Source organism: Budorcas taxicolor, chromosome X (assembly GCF_023091745.1).
Source record: "Budorcas taxicolor isolate Tak-1 chromosome X, Takin1.1, whole genome shotgun sequence".
Classification (NCBI taxonomy): domain Eukaryota; kingdom Metazoa; phylum Chordata; class Mammalia; order Artiodactyla; family Bovidae; genus Budorcas; species Budorcas taxicolor.
Genome location: NC_068935.1, coordinates 141,814,645 through 141,836,274, shown reverse-complemented (window position 1 = coordinate 141,836,274; position 21,630 = coordinate 141,814,645). Strand labels below are relative to the sequence as shown.

The 21,630-nt window shown below is 42.7% G+C and overlaps 1 protein-coding gene across 1 annotated transcript in view; it reads right to left on the bottom strand.

Annotated features, from left to right (window-relative positions):
- Positions 1-3,996: 3,996 nt before the first annotated feature.
- The window catches only part of LOC128069682 (odorant-binding protein-like), a 47,441-nt gene continuing 29,807 nt past the window's right edge, over positions 3,997-21,630 (bottom strand). Inside the window, exons 6-7 of the mRNA XM_052662792.1 lie at positions 16,191-16,301; positions 3,997-4,199 (exon numbers count right to left, since the gene is read on the bottom strand). Coding sequence (XP_052518752.1) covers positions 3,997-4,199; positions 16,191-16,301 — 314 coding nt within the window. The remainder of the gene's footprint in view (positions 4,200-16,190; positions 16,302-21,630) is intronic.

Here is a 21,630-nt window from a genome sequence, read left to right as displayed (position 1 = left end):
GTTTTGAATTTGGTGGCTAGCTCAGTGAAACCGAAGGACTTGAGATACCCATTTACTTGTGTTGGAAAGCTTTACTTTTCCTCATTTAGCTTAGGAGAGAAGACCTTGTGGGAAGGCTCAGAGGCAACACCTTGGCTCCTGTAAGTCAGTCTGGAACAAAGGGGAAAGAGGTGAAGGTAACAGGAAAGAAAGACCTGGGGGGGGGGGGGGGGGGGGGAACAAAACTATTTATTCATGTTGATTCAAAAAAATAAAAAAGAGAGAGACCTAGAAGTCTGCCTCATTCTGTGTGAGGGAAGTGGCCAGGGGGAGGTGGGCTCACTGTTTTCTTGAACTAACATTTATCTAATTTGACTTGACATTGTCTTGCTGGGGGCAACACTGGTAGTCTGGCCTGTTTCTTTATGCCTTGTCAGGTGGCAGGAAACTTCAAGTGGCAGATGGCCTAATAGCTTTTAAGTGCCTGACTCATGCCAGTGGAATATCAATTGACCTGGTTCTCTGCTCAGGGAGGAAGAGGAAATGAGAGCCCTCACTTGCTTGGGTGGCAGCTCCTACTGGGGCACAGTGGGCTATGTGGCTCGGAACACGAGAGAGTAACCCTGGCCAGATCTCCTCAATTGCTTCTATAGTCAATAGCCTGTTTGCAGAGGTTTCAAGGAGAGAGAAATGCAAGAGTGTGGGCGGGGGAGGGTGGGGGTGGGGTGCGGTGGGGGGCCTTAGAAGAAACACTTTTCATTTCAGTGTGAACGGTAATGACCAGATGCCTGAACGCTATCAAAGTAGCCAGAATAAACCCAAGCCAAGGCACCTAGAAAGTAACAGAAACATGACTGCCCAGCCCCTTAAGACCTTTGAACTTTGTCCAAAAGGTTGGAGTTTTCCTTTGCAGGGGGTGCTCTCCAAACTGGAGTTGAAGCTTCCCACTGTCAATGTTACCTGCGGCTCCTCTAGGGAAATTAGAATCAGACACCTCAATTCGTGGGAGTATGTGGGAGTCCCTGGGCCTCTTCATTTATTACCAGGGCATTACTGTCCTTTGTAAAGTGCTTCAAACTGCCAAATTGTCTAATCGTGAGTCCTTCAGGGACCATTGTTCTTTTGGTCTTAACCTATGTTACGTACATCCCAAAGAACTTTCCTTTAAAATTAATTAAATATTTCCCATTTTTTATAAGTTTGATAACATCAAGACACAAAAGAATGTTGGCAAATTCCAACAGAGAAGGCACAGGCAAATTCCAACACCAATGGTGGTGTCAGTCAGTTGAGTCTGACTCTTTGTGATCCTGTGGACTGTAGCACACCAGGCTCCCCTCTCTGTGGGATTCTCCAGGCAAGGATACAGTTGCCATTCGCTTCTACAGGAGATCTTCCCGAACCAGGAATCAAAGCTGGGTCTTCTGCTTTGCAGGCAGATTCTTTACTGTATAGGCCACCAAGGAGGCCCTTCTAAGAAAGTGAAGTGTTTGTCACTCAGTCATGCACAACTCTCTGTGACCCCATGGTTTGTAGCCCACCCCTCTCTCCTGTACATTGGATTCTCCAGCCAAAAATACTGGAGTGGGTTGCCAAACCACTTCACAAATTATGTAAATAAATTTACTCTACAAAACAGGAACTAATTCCATCGAGGCTACCCACCTCCACTGGAACTGTTTCCCTAGTGAACCAGTTCCAATTGAACCAGTTCTCAAACGAGGTAAATAAACTTTGCCCTAACAAAACAAATCAGGAGGGGAGCCCTTCACTCCTGGGTGACAGATTGGTCTCAGGGTGGCTGGCGGCGGCAGTGAGGCCAGGGAGCTCTCCACTCCGGGGTGTCCTACAGCTGTGGCTCCAGCCCTCCCCAGACACCCTTCCTAGTGACTCCAGCCCCCCGGGCAACATGTTGATTGACACTCAATGGCCAGTGACCATTTCCATGCTCAATGAAGACCAGCAGTGGGATATCCAGGGTACCTGGTGTGTTGGCTGGCTATGTACAGCAGCTGAAGAGCATGTCCCTTCTAGTCAGCACCTGATAAAACATGGTTAACTCGAGGGGGGAATGGCAAACCACTTCAGTATTCTTGCCTTGAGAACCCCATGAACAATATGAAAATGCAAAAAGGTATGGCACTGGAAGATGAGTCCCCCAGGTTAGTAGGTGTCCAATATGCTACTACAAAAGAGTGAGTGGAGAAACAGCTCTCCATAAGGAATCAAGAGGCTGGGCTAAAGCAGAAACATTGCTCAGTTCTGTGTGGGTCTGGTGCTGAAAGTAAAGTCCAATTCTGTAAATTGCATTGGAACCTGGAGTGTTAAGTCCATGAATCGAGTTAAATTGGAAGTGGTTAAACAGGAGTTGGCAAGAGTAAACATCAACATTTTAGAAATCAGTGAACTTAAATGGACTGGAATGGGTGGATTTAATTCAGATGACCATTATATCCACTATATCCACTACTGTGGGCAAGAATCCCTTAGAAGAAGTGGAGTAACCCTCACAGTTCACAAGTCCAAAATGCAGTTCAGTTCAGTTCAGTCGCTCAGTCATGTCCGACTCTTTGCGACCCCATGAATCGCAGCACGCCAGGCCTCCCTGTCCATCACCAACTCCTGGAGTTCACTCAGACTCATGTCCATCATCTCAATGATGGCATTCAGCCATCTCATCCTCTGTTGTCCCCTTCTCCTCCTGCAACCAATCCCTCCCAGCATCAGAGTCTTTTCCAATAAGTCAACTCTTTGCATGAGGTGGCCAAAGTACTGGAGTTTCAGATTTAGCATCATTCCTTCCAAAGAAATCCCAGGGCTGAGCTCCTTCAGAATGGACTGGTTGGATCTCCTTGCAGTCCAGGGGACTCTCAAGAGTCTTCTCCAACACCACAGTTCAAATGCATCAATTCTTCAGCGCTCAGCCTTCTTCACAGTCCAAGTCTCACATCCATACATGACCACAGGAAAAACCATAGCCTTGACCATACGAACCTTAGTCGGCAAAGTAATGTCTCTGCTTTTGAATATGCTATCTAGGTTGGTCATAACTTTTCTTCCAAGGAGTAAGCGTCTTTTAATTTCATGGCTGCAATCACCATCTGCAGTGATTTTGGAGCCTAGAAAAACAAAGTCTGACACTGTTTCCACTGTTTCCACTGTTTCCCCATCTATTTCCCATGAAGTGATGGAACTGGATGCCATGATCTTAGTTTTCTGAATGTTGAACTGGCTATCAAATTGGGTAGACTTACAGTACAAAATGGGTCCACTGACTCAGAAGTTTCTCAGTTCCTTGCTTCAGCTTGCTGGCATAGCTGGTGCTTCCTCAGGGAATCTTGATGAAAAGATCCTCAGGGCATGGTCTCTGCAGCTACTGTGGCCTTCCCCCCATATTCCCTGACTGAGGCTGGCTATTCACAAGAAGCAAGGCTTTTGCACTGCTTCTCCAATTTGTTACTGAGTCCAAGCTTGCTCTGCCCTCTGCTTTACAGGCTAATGAATGCAAGAAATGAGTTGTTGAGACAAGGTATATGACTCTATTCAGAAAGTGGGCTGAAAAATTAGATGACAGACTAATGTCTCAAAATAACCATCTTGCTGGGCTGTGGGTGGGTACCAGGTTCTTTTACAGAATCAGAAGAAGTGGTGAGGAACTAATCCCCAACCAGGGATTGACCTCACGTCCCCTATATTCTTAGACAGATTCTCAACCACTGGACCACCAGGAAAGTGTCACAAGCACAATTTTTTGAGATCTGACCTTGATGATGTTCTCCACACAGTGGCTCTTGAAAGGGAAGATGCTCAGTGACCACCAGACAAGATGATGGCCATCACTAGGTCTAATGCAGCATGTTTGATTTTGAGCCTAGAATCTGCATGTTTAACAAGCACAACCAGAATGTCATTGCTTCTGGTTCCAGATCACAATTTTCAGCAGGGAGGTCTCCTCAAAGCTTATCCTGTTTTAAGAGTTCCCTGCGGTACTTGCTGCCCATGTATATTTCTCTGTCCTTATGTAGCAGCTTTGGTTTGACCAGACCTGGGGAGCCTTTCTAAGACTGCTGGCAGGATATCACTTCTCAACTGGATGCACTGTGCCTCCCAGGAGAGACACTTGTCAAATACAGTGTGATGTTTCTCGTCGTCACCATGGGAGAGGTAGGTGGTGACACCTTCCAACTGATCATTGGAGATGAAGTAGGCTTTCAAACAGCCTACAGTGTGCAATAACAGCACCTCAAAGAGAACTGTGCAGTCATGCCCATCGTGGGGAGGTGAGAAATCCTGGATCACTTGAATTAACCTGCTGTTCTAACCCAGACTTCCCTGGTGGCTCAGATGGTAAAGCATCTGTCTACAATGAGGGAGATCCAGGTTCTATCCCTGGGTCGGGAAGACACCCTGGAGAAGGAAAGGGGAACCCACTCCAGTACTATTGCCCAGAAAATCCCGTGGATGGAGGAGCCTGATAGACTACAGTCAATGGGGTCGCAAAGAGTCGGACACGACTGAACAACTTCACTCACTCACTCTCACCCGGAATGAAGCCTCAGTCGTTGTAGGAACCTGTAGATTTCTACAGGACATGGTCTTGCCTCCAATGTCACAGGCGCACACTTCCTAACTCCTTCCCTCTTCATCATCTCTTGTTCTTTTTATGAAGGCTTAACCGTCTTCATTCCTTGATGAATGACTTGCACCGTGTCATGGTTCTGGACTTTGGTGTTACTGAGTCCCCAGTGCTAGAGTGGTGAGTGATTAAGCCATGGTGCTCCATGGGAATTTTGGATTTTGACTGACAAACTTTATCAACCATGTGTATAACAGTGGCATTTATTGGTGATAACAAAGATCAAAGAACCTGTTAAGGACTAGAATCCAGAACCATGTGCCAAGAACGTTAGTCACATGTATGGGAGTAGTATGGCTTCAGAAGAAGGGGTCCTGATCAGCACTGTCCAGTGGACAAGGAAGAAAGCTCTAGAAGGTCAGGGGACACTGGCCCAGGTGTGTCTCAAAGTCACACAACACCCTGACTCTGTGACTGTTTGTCCTGAGAACTGTGACATCACGGATCAATGGCCATCAAGGTGCAGTATGAGAAACAGGACTGTAGAAAGATGGAAGGAAGACATGCACGGTGTTTGCAGTGAGTCTGTACCAAGAAGCAGATAACACAGACCAGGGGCTCCTCTAAATAGTTACCCAGATTGTACAATTTAGATATATTTCAAGGGTGCCCCGTCAGTCTACCCTGTTAGTCTGTTATGAAAGATTGGTCATTATTTCAACCAAATGTCAGAGAAACACTTTAAGGTACACATTTCAACCAAATGTCAGGGAAACACTTTAAGGTGCACACAGCCCAAGTTAAGAATTGACAAACACACTCAGTGTGAGTACAGGAGGTAACAGCTATGCTTTATCTTGAGTTTTCCTGCTAGAAATCCTCACCCTTGAAGCTACTTTAGAGTCATTGTTTGTCCTTTGACAACCTCATGAAGCACTCCAGGTGGAGAGGGAAAGAGCAATGTTAAAACAAAGGTAAGTGACATACTCCATGACCTTTCTAATACTCGTGGCAACTTTTGGGCTTCTAGGTATGTGTTCACAAGACTAAATTTTCCATATCTCTCAGAGAGGACCAGTGCAAGGTCCTATTCTATCTTGCCACTGTGTACCTTTGGTGTACTCTGTGTACTCTGTGGCTGTTTCTCATGTGGAGTCTGTTTGTTTTCATTTCACAGTACCTGTTTGTTTTTACATAATGGATATTTAATTCTTTTGTGGGTATTCCAGTTAGTCAGCCTCTGGACATTTCTCCTGGATCAAAGTTTCAGTTCAGTTCAGTTCAGTTCAGTTCAGTCGCTCAGTCGTGTCCGACTCTTTGTGATCCCATGAATCGCAGCACGCCAGGCCTCCCTGTCCATCACCAACTCCCGGAGTTTACCCAAACTCATGTCCATTGAGTCGGTGATGCCATTCAGCCATCTCACCCTCTGTCATCCCCTTTTCCTCCTGCAACCAATCCCTCCCAGCATCAGGGTCTTTTCCAATGAGTCAACTCTTTGCATGAGGTGGCCAAAGTACTGGACTTTCAGCTTTAGCATCAGTCCTTCCAATGAACACCCAGGACTGATCTCCTTTAGGATGGTCTGGTTGGATCTCCTTGCAGTCCAAAGGACTCTCAAGAGTCTTCTCCAACACCACAGTGCAAAAGCATCAATTCTTCGGCACTCAGCTTTCTTCACAGTCCAACTCTCACATCCATACATGACCACAGGAAAAACCACAGCCTTGACTAGACGGACCTTTGTTGGCAAAGTAATGTCTCTGCTTTTCAATATTCTATCTAGGTTGGTCATAACTTTCCTTCCAAGGAGTAAGCGTCTTTTAATTTCATGGCTGTAATCACCATCTGCAGTGATTTTGGAGCCCTGGAAAATGAAGTCTGACACTGTTTCCACTGTTTCCCCATCTATTTCCCATGAAGTGATGGGCCCAGATGCCAGGATTTTAGTTTTGTGAATGTTGAGCTTTAAGCCAACTTTTTCACTCTCCTCTTTCACTTTCATCAAGAGGCTTTTTAGTTCCTCTTCACTTCCTGCCATAGGGTGTTGTCATCTGCATATTGGCGGTTATTGATATTTCTCCCAGCAATCTTGATTCCAGCTTGTGCGTCTTCCAGCCCAGCGTTTCTCATGAAGTACTCTGCATATAAATCAAATAAGGAGGGTGTCAATATACAGCCTTGACATACTCCTTTTCCTATTTGGAACCAGTCTGTAGTTCCATGTCCAGTTCTAACTGTTGCTTCCTGACCTGCATATAGATTTCTCAAGAGGCAGGTCAGGTGGTCTGGTATTCCCATCTCTTTCAGAATTTTCCACAGTTTCTTGTGATCCACACAGTCAAAGGCTTTGGCATAATCAATAAAGCAGAAATAGATGTTTTTCTGGAAATCTCTTGCTTTTTCTATGATCCAGCAGATGTTGGCAATTTGATCTCTGGTCCCCCTGCCTTTTCTCAAACCAGCTTGAACATCTGGAAGTTCACAGTTCACCTATTGCTGAAGCCTGGCTTGGAGAATTTTGACCCTTACTTTACTAGTGTGTGAGATAAGTGCAATTGTATGGTAGTTTGAGCATTCTTTGGCATTGCCTTTCTTTGGGATTGGAATGAAAACTGACCTTTTCCTGTCCTGTGGCCACTGCTGAGTTTCCCAAATTGGCTGGCATATTGAGTGCAGCACTTTCACAGCATCGTCTTTGAGGATTTGAAATAGCTCAATTGGAATTCCATCACCTCCACTAGCTTTGTTCGTAGTGATGCTTTCGAAGGCCCACTTGACTTCACATTCCACGATGTCTGGCTCTTGGTGAGTGATCACACCATCGTGATTATCTGGGTTATGAAGCTCTTTTTGTATAGTTCTTCTGCAAATTCTTGCCACCTCTTCTTCATATCTTCTTCTTCTGTCAGGTCCATACCATTTCTTCCTTTATTGAGCCCATCTTTGCATGAAATGTTCCCTTGGTATCTCTAATTTTCTTGAAGAGATCTCTAGTCTTCCCCATTCTGTTGTTTTCCTCTATTTCTTTGCAATGATTGCTGAGGAAGGCTTTCTTATCTCTCCTTGGTATTCTTTGGAACTCTGCATTCAGACACTTCTATCTTTCGTTTTCTCCTTCGCTTTTAGCTTTTCTTTTCACAGCTCTTTGTAAGGCCTGCTCAGACAGTCATTTTGCTTTTTTGCATTTCTTTTCCATGGGGGTCAAGGACAAGATTTACTTTCTCCCACTTGTATAGCAGAGTGTATGCACTCGGAGTTCAGACTGGATGAGTGGATACACAGAGGCAACTGAATACAAGATGAGGAGGTGAATCAGGATGAAAAAGGCAAAACCTGGCATAAAGAAATCAAAAGTAGTGAAATATCATATACATGTATGTGTATATATGGGTGTAAATAAATATATACATGATCAGCCTTGGAAATGCTAGTGTCCACTACTCTTTGAAATATAAGAGGCTAGAAGACCATCTTTAGGCCTTGTGAACTGTGTGGTTCAGTTACAGCTGCCTCATTGTGCTCCCGAGTGTCAGCTGCTGCCCCGTCTTTGATTCCTTCTCTACCAGGGAGGAGCCTGGTAGGCTACAGTCCATGGGGTGGCAAAGAGTTGGACATGACTGAGCGACTTCACATCGCTTCACTTTGCTTCCAGTCATGAAGAAATACCAGTCCTTCAGGTCAATCAGAAGTGTTGGTGCTATGAAAATACATAGATATAGATATACATGTAGAGATATATGTGTGGTCCTGTGTGTATTTGTGATACCAGTATTATTAAGGAAAACACCAAATTATCACCACAAATTGAACAGATGAAAAGCATGAAGAATTTATATACAGACCTGTTGTCCTGGAATTAATACTGCTGATGAAATGTACACATTACTTGAAAGATGAGGAGCTAAAATTGACATGTGATGTAACAGAAAATGTCTATTGTCCTTTATTAAAGACATTGAATGCAATATTTCATAAAGATTCAGGTCAAGAAGATTTAACTGAGGATTTTCCAACAAATTTTTTAAAAAGTCACTGAAGTTAGAAAAAATACATGATCGAGTTCATATTGAGGTATTTTCCATCCTAATTTGCTCTTAAATTCACTAGACAAAATTAGGTAGTTCTGAAAGATTTGTTTAAACTCTGTATAAATACTCATACTTTTTCATCGATGCACAAACATTATAATATGTAAGAGAACAGCGTTTGTGCTACACACACATGAGAAGTAAAATATAAAGAGAATCGTATTTCTGTGTCTGCTTATTCCAAGGACTAGTATTTCTAAAGACTGTTGATTTAAAGAGATCTAATTCATGAATCGTTTCTTATATTTTCCCTTATGAATTTGTTGTAGCTACTAGACTGTGAAAATTATCTCTGTTTCAACCCGGCAATGAACAAATCAGTTAATGGTCTTTTGTTTATCAACTGTTTTACCATATCTTTTCAGGGAATGATTATCAAAGTGACTGAGCTTCTAGAGACTTTTCTGGTGGTCCAGTGGTTAAGACTTTACCTTCCAATGCACAGGATGGGGGTTTGATCCATTGTCAGGGAGCTACAATACCATATGCCAATTCCTATTTAACTGATAATAAGATTTACAAGACCTTTTACAACTAACAGTCCCCAAAAGATGTCTTTTTCATTATTGGGGACTGGAAGGCAAAAATAGCAAGTCAAGAAATACCTGGAGTAACAGGCAAATTTGGCCTTGCAGTATGGAATGAAGCAGGGTAAAGGCTAATGGAGTTTTGCCAAGAGAACATACTGGTCATAGCAAACACCCTCTTCCAACAACACAAGAGAAGACTCTACACATGGACATCACCAGATGGTCAACACTGAAATCAGATTGATTATATTCTTTACAGCCAAAGATGGAGAAGCTCTATACAGTCAGCAAAAACAGGACCAGGAGTGGACTGTGGCTCAGATGATGAACTTCTCATTGCCAAATTCAGACTTAAATTGAAGAAAGTGGAGGAAACCACTAGACCATTCAGGTATGACCTAAATCAAATCCCTTATGATTATACAGTGGAAGTGAGAAATAGATTTAAGAGCCTAGATCTGATGGACAGACTGCCTAATGAACTATGGACAGAGGTTCATGACATTGTACAAGAGACAGGGATCAAGACCATCCCCATGGAAAAGAAATGCAAAAAAAAAAAACAAAAACAAAATGGCTGTCTGAGGCCTTACAAATAGCTGTGAAAAGAAGAGAAGCAAAAAGCAAAGGAGAAAACGAAAGATATAAGTGTCTGAATGCAGAGTTCCAAAGAATAGCAAAGAGAGATAAGAAAGTCTTCCTCAGCAATCAATGCAAAAAAATAGAGGAAAAGAATAGAATGGGGAAGACTAGAGATCTCTTCAAGAAAATTAGAGATACCAAGGGAACATTTCATGCAAAGATGGGCTCAATAAAGGACAAAAATGGTATGGAACTAACAGAAGCAAAATATATTAAGAAGAGTGGCAAGAATACACAGAAGAACTGTACAAAAAAGAGCTTCACAACTCAGATAATCACGATGGTGTGATCACTCACCTAGAGCCAGACATCCTGGAATGTGAAGTCAAGCGGGCCTTAGAAAGCATCAATGCAAACAAAGCTAGTGGAGGTGATGGAATTCCAGTTGAGCTATTTCAAATCCTGAAAGATGATGCTGTGAAAGTGCTTCACGCAATATGCCAGCAAATTTGGGAAACTCAGCAGTGGCCACAGCACTGGAAAAGGTCTGGTTTCATTCCAGTCCCAAAGAAAAGCAATGCCAAAGAATACTACATAATTGCACTTACCTCACACGCTAGTATTTAAGGGTCAAAATTCTCCAAGCCAGGCTTCAGCAATATGTGAACTGTGAAATTCCAGATGTTCAAGCTGGTTTGAGAAAAGGCAGAGGAACCAGAGATCAAATTGCCAACATCCACTGGATCATAGAAAAAGCAAGAGATTTCCAGAAAAACATCTATTTCTGCTTTATTGACTATGCTGAAGCCTTTGACTGTGTGGATCACAAGAAACTGTGGAAAATTCTGAAAGAGATGGGAATACCAGACCACCTGACCTGCCTCTTGAGAAATCTATATGCAGGTCAGGAAGCAACAGTTAGAACTGGACGTGGAACAACAGACTGGTTCCAAATAGGAAAAGGAGTACATCAAGGCTGTATATTGTCACCCTGCTTATTTAACTTATATGCAGACTACATCATGAGAAACGCTGGGCTGGAAGACGCACAAGCTGGAATCAAGATTGACTATTATGTAGAGTGAAGTAAGCCAGAAAAAAAAAAAAAAACCATTACAATATGCTAATGCATATATATCAAATATAGAAAGATGTTAACCATAACCCTGTATGCGAGATGGCAAAAGAGACACAGATGTATAGAACAGTCTTTTGGACTCTGTGGGAGAGGGAAAGGGTGGGATGATTTGGGAGAATGGCATTGAAACGTGTAATATCATATATGAAACGAATCACCAGTGCAGGTTCGATGCATGATACAGGATGCTTGGGGCTGGTACACTGGGATGACCCAGAGGGATGGTATGGGGAGGGAGGTGGGAGGGGGATTCAGGATGGGGAACATGTGTATACCTGTGGTGGATTCATGTTGATGTATGGCAAAACCAATACAATATTGTAAAGTAATTAGCCTCCTATTAAATGAATAAATTTATAATTTTAAAAAATGGAAAAAAAAAAGATTACCAGGAGAAATATCAATAACCTCAGATATTCAGATGACACCACCCTTATGGTAGAAAGTGAAGAGGAACTAAAAAGCCTCTTGATGAAAGTGAAAGAGGAGAGTGAAAAAGTTGACTTAAAGCTCATCATTCAGAAAACGAAGATCATGGCATCTGGTCCCATCACTTCATGGGAAATAGATGGAGAAACAGTGGAAACAGTGTCAGACTTAATCTTTTTGGGGGCTCCAAAATCACTGCAGATGGTGATTTCAGCCATGAAATTAAAAGACACTTATTCCTTGGAAGGAAAGTTATGACCAACCTAGATAGAATATTGAAAAACAGAAACACTACTTTGTCAACAAAGGTCCATCTAGTCAAGGCTATGGTTTTTCCTGCGGTCATGTATGGATGTGAGAGTTGGACTGTGAAGAAAGCTGAGTGCTGAAGAATTGATGCTTTTGCACTGTGGTGTTGGAGAAGACTCTTGAGAGTCCCTTGGACTGCAAGAAGATCCAACCAGTCCATTCTAAAGAAGAACAGACCTAGTGGTCTTTGGAAGGAATGATGCTAAAGCTGAAACTCCAGTACTTTGGCCACCTCATGTGAAGAGTTGACTCATTGGAAAAGACTCTGATGCTGGGAGGGATTGGGGGCAGGAGGAGAAGGGGACGACAGAGGATGAGATGGCTGGATGGCATCACCAACTCGATGGACATGAGTCTGAGTGAACTCCGGGAGTTGGTGATGGACAGGGAGGCCTGGCAGCTGCGATTCATGGGGTCGCAGAGTCGGACATGACTGAGCGACTGAACTGAACTGAACTGAAGCCATGACAACATTCACTACTGGTGCCTTTGACATTGGTCAGCTGTAGCTCATTTGGAGGCCATGTCTGTGTGTAGAAACCAAAATATGTATTCTGTTACTCTACTTAGGTCTAGTTTTATTTTCCTAGGACTTGGTCCAGATTGCTAAATGTTTGCACAACCCTTGATTAAGTTCTCTCTCTTTTTTTTTAATTTATCTGTTTTTTTGTTTGTTTGTTTGTTTGTTTTTTTGCTGTGCTGAGTCCTCTTTGTTGCACATAGGGTTTCTCTAGTTGTGGTGAGTGGGGCCTACTCTCTAGTCGTGGTGTGGGGACTTCTCACTCCAGTGGCTTCTCTTCTTATGGACCATGGGCTCTGCAGTGTGGGCTCAATTGTTGGTGGCATGTGGGATCTTCCTGGACCAGGAATCGAACCTCTGTCCCCTGTATTGGCAGAAGGATTCTTAACCACTGGGCCTCCAGGGAAGCCCCATAAATCCTATATCTTGAGGGTGTCAGATCTTTTACTTTATGAACACTTGGAACACCATGGGGAGGTGGTAAGTGTACTCTGCCCATGACAGCGGGAATGTCCAGTCCTTGGAAATGCTAGTGTCCAATGGTCTTTGAACCATAAGAGTCTAGAAGACCAAATTTAGGTCCTGTGAACTGTGTGGTTCAGTTACAGCTGCCTCATTGTGCTCTCGAGTGTCAGCTGCTGCCCCATCTTTGATTCCTTCTTTTCCAAGGAAGAAATACCAACCCCTCAGGTCAATCAGAAGTGTTGGTGCAATCAGAAATATGTATGTCCCCTCAGCCACAGCTCATGGCATCTCACATTTTCTCTGCATGAAGTTCAGTGAGTGCAACACAAGTTCCTTTCCCTGTAATGAACAAGGTGCTTTCTAGGGACTTTTTCTTGCCCAGAATTTCCCTTCCTGTACAATAAGAAGATCCTGTCCCCTGTCTCCTGTCCAATGTTGGTTTAGTCATTTTTCTCCCTCTCTCCTGGACACCTGAGGGCATCTCTATCTAATCCTCCTCAGAATTGCCTCTGATGAACAGCTGTCTTATTAAAGGCACAGTTTCCTGGATATTTAAAGTGCAAAATTGTGTGTTCAATCAAGTGAACACAGACTTCAAGTGACTTTTGCACAGACACAGATTTGCAGAGCAGTGATTAAATCAATATGTTTAAACCCTCAGAAATCAAACACCACCAAATAGGATGTCATTAGTGACCAGGAGGGATGAGATGGAAAAACGAGTATGCATGTGAAGGGAGAAGGATCATGTTAATGAGGAACCAGGAAAGGTGTCTCAATCAGTATTGTTAATCTTGATTCCGTGGAGATGTGTCTGGTAACAGTGACTTTCTGTAGGTGAATAAAACAGACCCCAAGGTTTAGTACAGTTTAGTGTGTGACGGCTGGCAGGGGTGAGCCTCAGGCAGTAGGATGTCCAGGGTACAGGAGCTGGTACAATGTCAGAAACCTGGTGGACCTCAACACTCCACATTTCTGTAATGTGTGGGAGGTCCATGTGGAATTTTCCCCAGGATGCATATATCAGGAAACCTTTCCCATTGGGGATCGATTCTGGGAGCAATGGTTTCAGAATGCATGTTCATGGGAATTGTTCATCTAAATATGGTTTAAGTCTCTGTTTTAAAGTTTCAAGTCTCTGAATCACACTCTTCTCCTAGTTCCAAATGTTTTGTCTTTGGGTTCTTCAAGAATTCGTTGTTTAATTTTAACTTCATTTTGAAGTAGAGGTGATTAACAATGTTGTGTTAGTTTCAAGCGTACAGAAAAGTGATTTGGTTATACATATAGATGTGAAGGTCTATTATTTTTTTCAGGTTCTTACCCCATTTCGATTTTTGCAGAGTATTGCATATATAGCTCCCTGGGCTCTACAGGATGATCTTTTTGGTCTATCTATCCTGTGTATTATAGTTTCCATCTACTAATCTCAAAAGCCTAATACTTCTCTTCCCCGACTGCCTTCTCCTTTGCAACCGCAAGTCTCTTCTCTAAGTCTGTGAATCTGTTTCTGTTTTGTAAATAAGTTCCTCCAGGTCTCATTTTAGATTCCGTATATAAGTGTTAGGTACTATGTGTGTCTTTCTCTTTCTGACTTACTTCTCTCAGTCGGTCCTTTCCTTGTGCTGTGAATGGCATGCTTTCATCCTTTTTTATGGCTGGGTAATAATCCATTGAATATTCGCAGCATATCTTTTTATCATATTCACCTGCAAGCTGGTGTTTTTCCTTGCCTTTTTTCTTTCTTTTCTTTTTTTTTTTTTTTTTTCTCAACAGACAATTAAAGCCACACTTTAGCCTAGATCAGGGTCACTGTGAGTCTGTCGTACTGTAGAAGGCTTAAAGATATCACAAACAGAAATTACCTTCTGAAGGATAATATAATTCAAATGCATATTTAAGACAATTTGTTTGGAATACCTTTACTGGTTCTGCCAGGATCGTGTGAGATTAATCACTAGTCTTAAAGGAAAGGTGAGTTCTCGGTAAATCCTGGTTCTTTTGGAGGAGGATGTTTGTGGAAAACGGTGAGGTCAGTACTGACAGGAACAGTAATTAGTTTCCACTAACTTGTGGAGATTCCTGCTTCTCTCTAATAACCCTGGTCTGCAAGATTCCTGCAGATTAAGGCTTTCTCGTCAGAACTACTTAGTATGAATCTACCAACCAGTTTGAAATAATATCCCTCAAAGCGAAATCACCTTATATAACAAACAAAGTTCTCTAGTGATAGAATGTGTTATTGGAACAAAAAATTGTCTCCTGGAAAACTTGACGTGTATGAAATGTGAGCTAGTGGTTAAGAACCTGCATGCCCACTCCAGTATTCTTGCCTGGAGAATCCCAAGGACCAAGGTGCCTGGTGGGCTACATTCCATGGGGTCCCAAAGAGTCAGACACTACTGAAGGGACTTAGTAGGCATTAAGCATGAAATAATGATGTCTCCTTATTGATTTATCCGGGGGAGTGGTGGAAAGCATTAATAAAGGACCATGTTTACTTACAAAAGTGTCTAGGTCACTTTTATTTGCTCCTCTGGACAGTCATCTGTGGAAAAACAAAATGGGAGAAATAAAAGAGCCGCTGATTACTACCATTCCCAGTATTTCCAAGGTTTCTTTCTTTTTGTGTGTGTGTAATGAGTTTTAGGTCCATCTAATGGTTTTTCCAGTGGTCATGAACTCCATGAATTTGGGACTCTATCCATCCCAATAGGCAACTGACTTGCTTCTTTATTACCTTCTTAGAACCTATATGTGACACTCCTGTTTTGTTCTGGACCCAGGTTAATAGGAAACAGGGTTCTCCCCTTCCAGAGACACATTGACCCATCGCACACCACATGGGAGACAATTTACTGTTTAATGCACCATTCCACCAAATACCTTTTCTGAAATAGACATCTACTCTTGCAATGGTACACACATCTCCATGCTTCTGTGTGGTCATTTGGGGTCATGTCACAGTTCATAAGAAAACAGTGCTTTGTGATAACTAGACAGGAAAAAGATTTGTTTTACAAGTTTCTGTTCCATGGGTTAGAATGTTTGGGAAAACTGATATAAAAAATGAAGTAATTAAGGTCAGCCTCATTATAGCCATGGCATGAGATTGATTAGTTAACGTGGTAAAACAAAACAAAACAAAACAAAAAAGCAATCCTCTATAAAATTAATGTTTTAACTTGAACAGGTAGAGATCATTTTCAAATGTTCAAAAAATTGTTTTCAGCCTCTGTTTCTCGGTAGATTACCTTCCAGGATCCTTAACTCAGTGAACATAAATACGCAGACTTTGTACAATGAACATTGTCAACAACTCCTGATATTCTAAATGAAAGTACTGACTGTGCATATGTTCCATGACCGAGACAATGGGAATTTTAGGATGCCGTGTGTGTGTGTGTGTGTGTGTGTGTGTGTGTGTGTGTGTGTAAATTGCTCGGTCGTGTCGCACTCTTGCAACCCCAGGAACTGTAGCCTGCCAGGCTCCTCTTTCCATGGGATTCTCCATGCAAGAATCCTGGAGTGGGTAGCCATTCCTTTCTCCAAGTTAGGATGCCATACATACCAATTATTCCAACCAAGTCAGTCTCCTTTCCTTCTTCATCCACATTTTTCACATGTCCTGTGAAACTCTTCTCCGACACGTGAGGAATTTGAACTTCATTTTGACCCGCATCTGTGAGACAGAGAGAAAAGATCCATACATAGAACCCTACCTTAATGTCTTGTCAGTTAGATGTATTGTGACAAGATTGAGGGCACTAAGAACAGTTCATGCAGTATTGATGTGTGTTGGAGTCCATAGATACACTGTGGCTATGACAGCAAGAGAAGCGGGCAAGACATTTCCTCATTCCCACCTTTTCTTAGAGTTAACCACTCACTCCCTGCTGTCTTGCTAAGATGCTTTCTAGAACCTGTGTCCTAATGCATGCAACAGATTTTCTTTTTACAGTTTATTTATTTGGGGAGGGCTGCTTTGAGTCTTTGCCGCTGTCTTTGGACTTTGTCTACTTGTGGTGATGGGAGAGTACTCTCTAGACGTGGTGCCCAGGCTTCTCACTGTCTTCTCTGTTGTGAAGCACAGACTCTAGGGTGCGTAGGGTCAGTAGTTGCAGCCTGTAAGCTCTAGAGGGCCAGCTTAGTAGTGGTGGTGCCAGGAGCCAGCACGGGAGATCTCACCCATGACAAGGTCATGTGGAAGAGACCTGACAGGCAAGGCAGATCAGGACTCAAGGGACTCCCTGCACCTGCTCGAGCATCAACCCCAAACCACTACTGTATACTATATTACGCCTTTCACCAATTCTTCTGACGTTAACAGGGGGCTATCCCCAATCACCTTTCTCTGGAGAAAATCAACTTAGGGCTCTAGTTGATAAGTCTCCTGGGCGTGAAAGGAGCATTTCAATTCAACCCCCCACCCCCCACCCCCACCCCCCGCCCTCGTTAGCATTCTAGCTTGCTTGGCAGGTTTATCCAGACTCTTGCAACTACACATATGATTGTTCACAAACCATGACACGGGAAGCCTAAGCATTCTACAAATACAGAGCCCTTCGAGGGGTGAAAAAGTTTTATTAAAATAATACTGGTGAAGGGTTTTATTGCTGAGCCAATGCTTGCTGCCAAGTTTCCATATCCCTTATCCATTGTGTGCCTGGGAGTGCATTAATTAATATAGTTGGACTGTAAGAAAAACAAGTAGTAGCCTTGGCATTAACCACATCAGACCTTTGAGCTAATAAGTTCTTTTTTTGTTGTAACCCACTGCACCTTTGGTCCATGAGAATGTAACTCTGTTTAGTACTTTCTGAGGCTGATACAGATAAGAGGTATAAAGAAAAAACACTTCAAGGGAAAACAAGTTTTCTGGTTGACCTTTATCAAAAAAGGGTCATAAAATCTCAACAGGCCTCCAAGGCCAGAAGATAATGTACACAACATAAGACCCTTGTTTATGAGAAAGGTATGCAGAAAAAAATCCTGGTTTCGATAAGGGCAACAGTGCTGGAATGTTTGAGCTGACTCTGCATGACCTCACATCTTTCATTTTCCTCTGTGTACAAGTGAGGGTATAAAAGCCCTTTTGAAAATAAAGTTACAGGCCTCGTTCACCAAAGCTTGGTCCCCTCGTGTCATTCTTTTGCCAATGCCGTTCATCCTGAGGGTATCCCTGGACTCTGCTGAAGCTGGACCCCAGTATGGTGGCAGATGGGGTTAGTTGCCCCACGGTGGGTGAGATCTTCCTGGACCAGGGATCCAACCCATGTGTCCTTCACTAACAGACTGATTCTTATCCACTGAACCACCAGGTCATCCCAAACAAGTGTTTTAAACAGCATGAGGTAGGATTATGATTGTATATGGATATATTCTAATTTTAATCAAATACATACCTCTTAGGCCATTTAAAATTAGGAGTGTTGGTTAGAGCCCTCATGAAAAACTTAAGAATAGAAATCTTAGCCAGCACCCCCATTGCTTTTAACAGAAATCTGTTTTTTTATCATTGAAATCAGCATAATTTCCGTGGATTTAAATTCTTCCACCATACCTTGGGTGGATTAGGATGTTCCAAGATGGTTTTTAAAAAGTGAATGATGCTGATGTGAAAACTCAAGATAGACTCAAGTGCCATCAGTTCATAAAGCTGTTGTAAACTTTCTGTGAGAACCATACAAAATACAAATTCTACACCCATGCTCAGTCTTATTGTTCTTGTTGTTCAGTCACTAAGTCACACTGAATCTTTGCAACCTCATGGACTGTATCACCCCAGCCTCCTCTATCCTCCACTGAATCCCAGTTTCCTTAAATTCATGTCCATTGAGTCAGTGATGCTATGTAACTATCTCATCCTTTGTCATCCCCTTTCTGCCTGCAGTCAGTCATTTACAGCATCAGGCTCTTTTCCAGTGTGTTGGCTCTTCACATCTGGTGGCCAAAGGACTGGAGCTTCAGCTTCAGCAGCAGTCCTTCCAATGAATATTCAGGATTGATTTCCTTTAGGGATGACTGGTTTGATCTCCTTGCAGTGCAAGGGACTCCCAAGAGTTTGCTCCAGCATCATAGTTCAAAAGCATCAATTCTTCAGCAATCAGCCTTCTTCTTGGTTCAACTCTCAACATTTATGCATGACTACTGGAAGAACCATAGATTTGACTTTATGGACCTTTGTCAGCAAAGTGATCTCTCTGCTTTTTAATATGCTGTCTAGGTTGGTCATAACTTTTCTTCCAAGGAGCAAGAGTCTTTTAATTTCATGGCTGCTGTTACCATCTGCTGTGATTTTGAAGTCCAAGAAAAGAAAATCTGCCACTGCTTCCACTTTTTCCCCTTTCTATTGGCCGTGATGTGGCCAGATGCCATGATCTTCGATTTTTTAATATTAAGTTTCAAGCCTGCTTTTTCAGTCTCCTCTTTCACTTTCATTGAGAGGCTCTTTAGTTCCTCTTCACTTTCTGCCATTAGAGTTGTATTATCCACGTATCTGAGGCTGTTGATACTTCTCCTGTAAACCTTGATTCTAGTTTATGATTCATCTAGCCTGGAATTTCACACAACGTATTCTGCATATAAGTTAAGCAAGAAGGGTGACAGTCTACAGCTTTGAAATAGTTGTGCAATTTGGAACGAATCCATTTTTCCATACCCAGTTTTCACTGTTGCTTCTTGATCCACACACAGGTTTCTCAGGAGACAGGTAAGGTGGTCTGATACTCCCACCTCATCTCTTTAAGAACTTTCCACAGTTTCTGGCGATTCACTGTGAAATGCTTTAGCATCATCAATGAAGAAGAAGTTAATATTTTTTTTCTGGAATTCCCTTACTTTCTCCATGATCCAGTGGATGTTGGCAATTGGATCTCTGGTTCTTCTGCCTCTTCAAAACCCAGCTTGTCCACCTGGAAGTTCTTGGTTCATGTGCTACTGAAGCCTAGCTTGAAGTATTTTGAGAAAAACTGACTAGCATGTGAAATTAACGCAACTGTACGGTAGCTGGAGCATTCTTTGACATTGCTGTTCTCTGGGGTTGAAATGAACACTACCTTTTGCAGTTCTGTGGCCACTGCTCAGTTTTCCAAATTTGCTGACATACTGAGTGCAGCGCTTTAACAGCAATATCTTTTAGGATTTTAAGTTGCTCAGGCTGAATTTCATTGGCTCTATTAGCTTTGTTCACAGCAATGCTTCTTAAGGCCCACTTGGCTTCACGTTCTAGGATGTCTGGCTCTGGTCTTGTTGAGTAACACTCAGTCATGCGGAGACGTTCCAGTCCTTGAACTCTAATTGTTAGTAGGAGTAGAATGCAAGTGTATGGAGTAATGGAAGGAAGTTGAGACCAAGATTTCCACTGGAACACACTCTTCCCAGTAAAACACTAATGCTTACATTCAACAGTAAAAACGAAATTTTCTTGCTTTTCTCCTGTGATGTGTTTTTTTATTGCATTCTCCATTTGACCTTAAAGACAAAACATATTCAGGTTGGTTGATTAAAATAACAAAAATGTGATGCATAATTAGGATTTTTTTTAATCACATCCCAGATTGTGCTTGTATTACCTTAGTACCTGTGAACAATGTGAACTTCAAAAGTTCTTGACTGTGCAGATCATGAAACAGTTACAGATACATGAAAGCCCACTGAATTAAGACCTCAACAAAGGTGCATTTATATAAAAATACACTTCAGTAAAGCCAATGTCAGGAAGGGCAGCTACACAAAAAGTTAAACACAGGGCACAAAAATTGTAAAAACGGCAGAGGATGACAATAGATTTCTTAAAATATTAGTGACCACACATGTGTATCTCCTGGGATAGTATATACATGTGTGTGTTTTTGTGAGTCAGTTTCTGTATGTGTGGTTGTAATTTGATTGTATGTATACAATCTCAGCTGAGTGGTAAAGAATCAGCCTGCAATCCAGGAGACTTGGGTTCAAACCTGGGGTTAGGAAGATCCCCTGGAGAAGGTAATAGCTTCCCACTCCAGAATTCTTGCCTGGAGAAATCCATGGATAGACGATACTCACAGGCTACAGTCCATGTGCTACAAAGAGTTAACACAACTGAGCGACTCACAGCATGCATGCTATACTACCAAATGTATGCATATATAATGTATAATTACTAATATATATTTATAAATCAATTTCTTCAAGCATAAACCTTTTGTTTTTTTTTCTTAATGATTACATTCCTAATAATACATATCTGAGTTATCATGTTCCTTTTTTTGTTTTCTTGGTGGATAATTGCTCAAGAAACTTGCGTTGGATTCTGCCGTACATGCATGTCCTTAAAAGGTGTCTGCAGTATAGTGGACACTTCATGAATGGCACTTGGGACTGTGTGTGTGTGCTCAGTTGCTCACTCACACCCATCTCTGTAACCCCAAGGACTGTAGCTCGCTAGGCACCTCTGTCCATGGGATTCTCCAGGCAACAGTACTAGAGCAGGTTCCCATGCCTTGCTCCAGGGGATCTTCCCAGCCTAGGGACTGAACTCACGTATCTTATGTGGCCTGCCTTACCAGGCATGTTCTTTACCCCAGTACCACCACCTCATTTGGGACTGTGAGGCTTTAGTAAATTGAGTGGTGATGAAATATTCTATAAGGAATCCCCAAGGGCAGAGCTCACTGTGTGCTCCCCCGCCACCCTCAGCTTCTGGGCTCAGTGGGAACGGTCTCTTACAAATTCTGCAGGAAGGGGTCAAGCCCCTGGTGGGGACTGTTGGTTCCAGGACACGAGCCTGTTCCCGCTGCTGTGTCCCTCATTCCTTCAATGAATTGATGCCAGTGGAGCTTCTGGGACTCCTCGCCCCCCAAGTTAAGGCTCTATGACATTCCCTGGAGGCTCACAGGGGACCTGCCCTCCCCCAGCTCAGACACCCTGCTCAGCCCCACAGATCAGGGCATCATGCTCTCAACATCATCCAGAGAGCTCGATGAAGACAGAGAAGACACACCCTCTCTCAGACTTGGGGTTCATAGGTG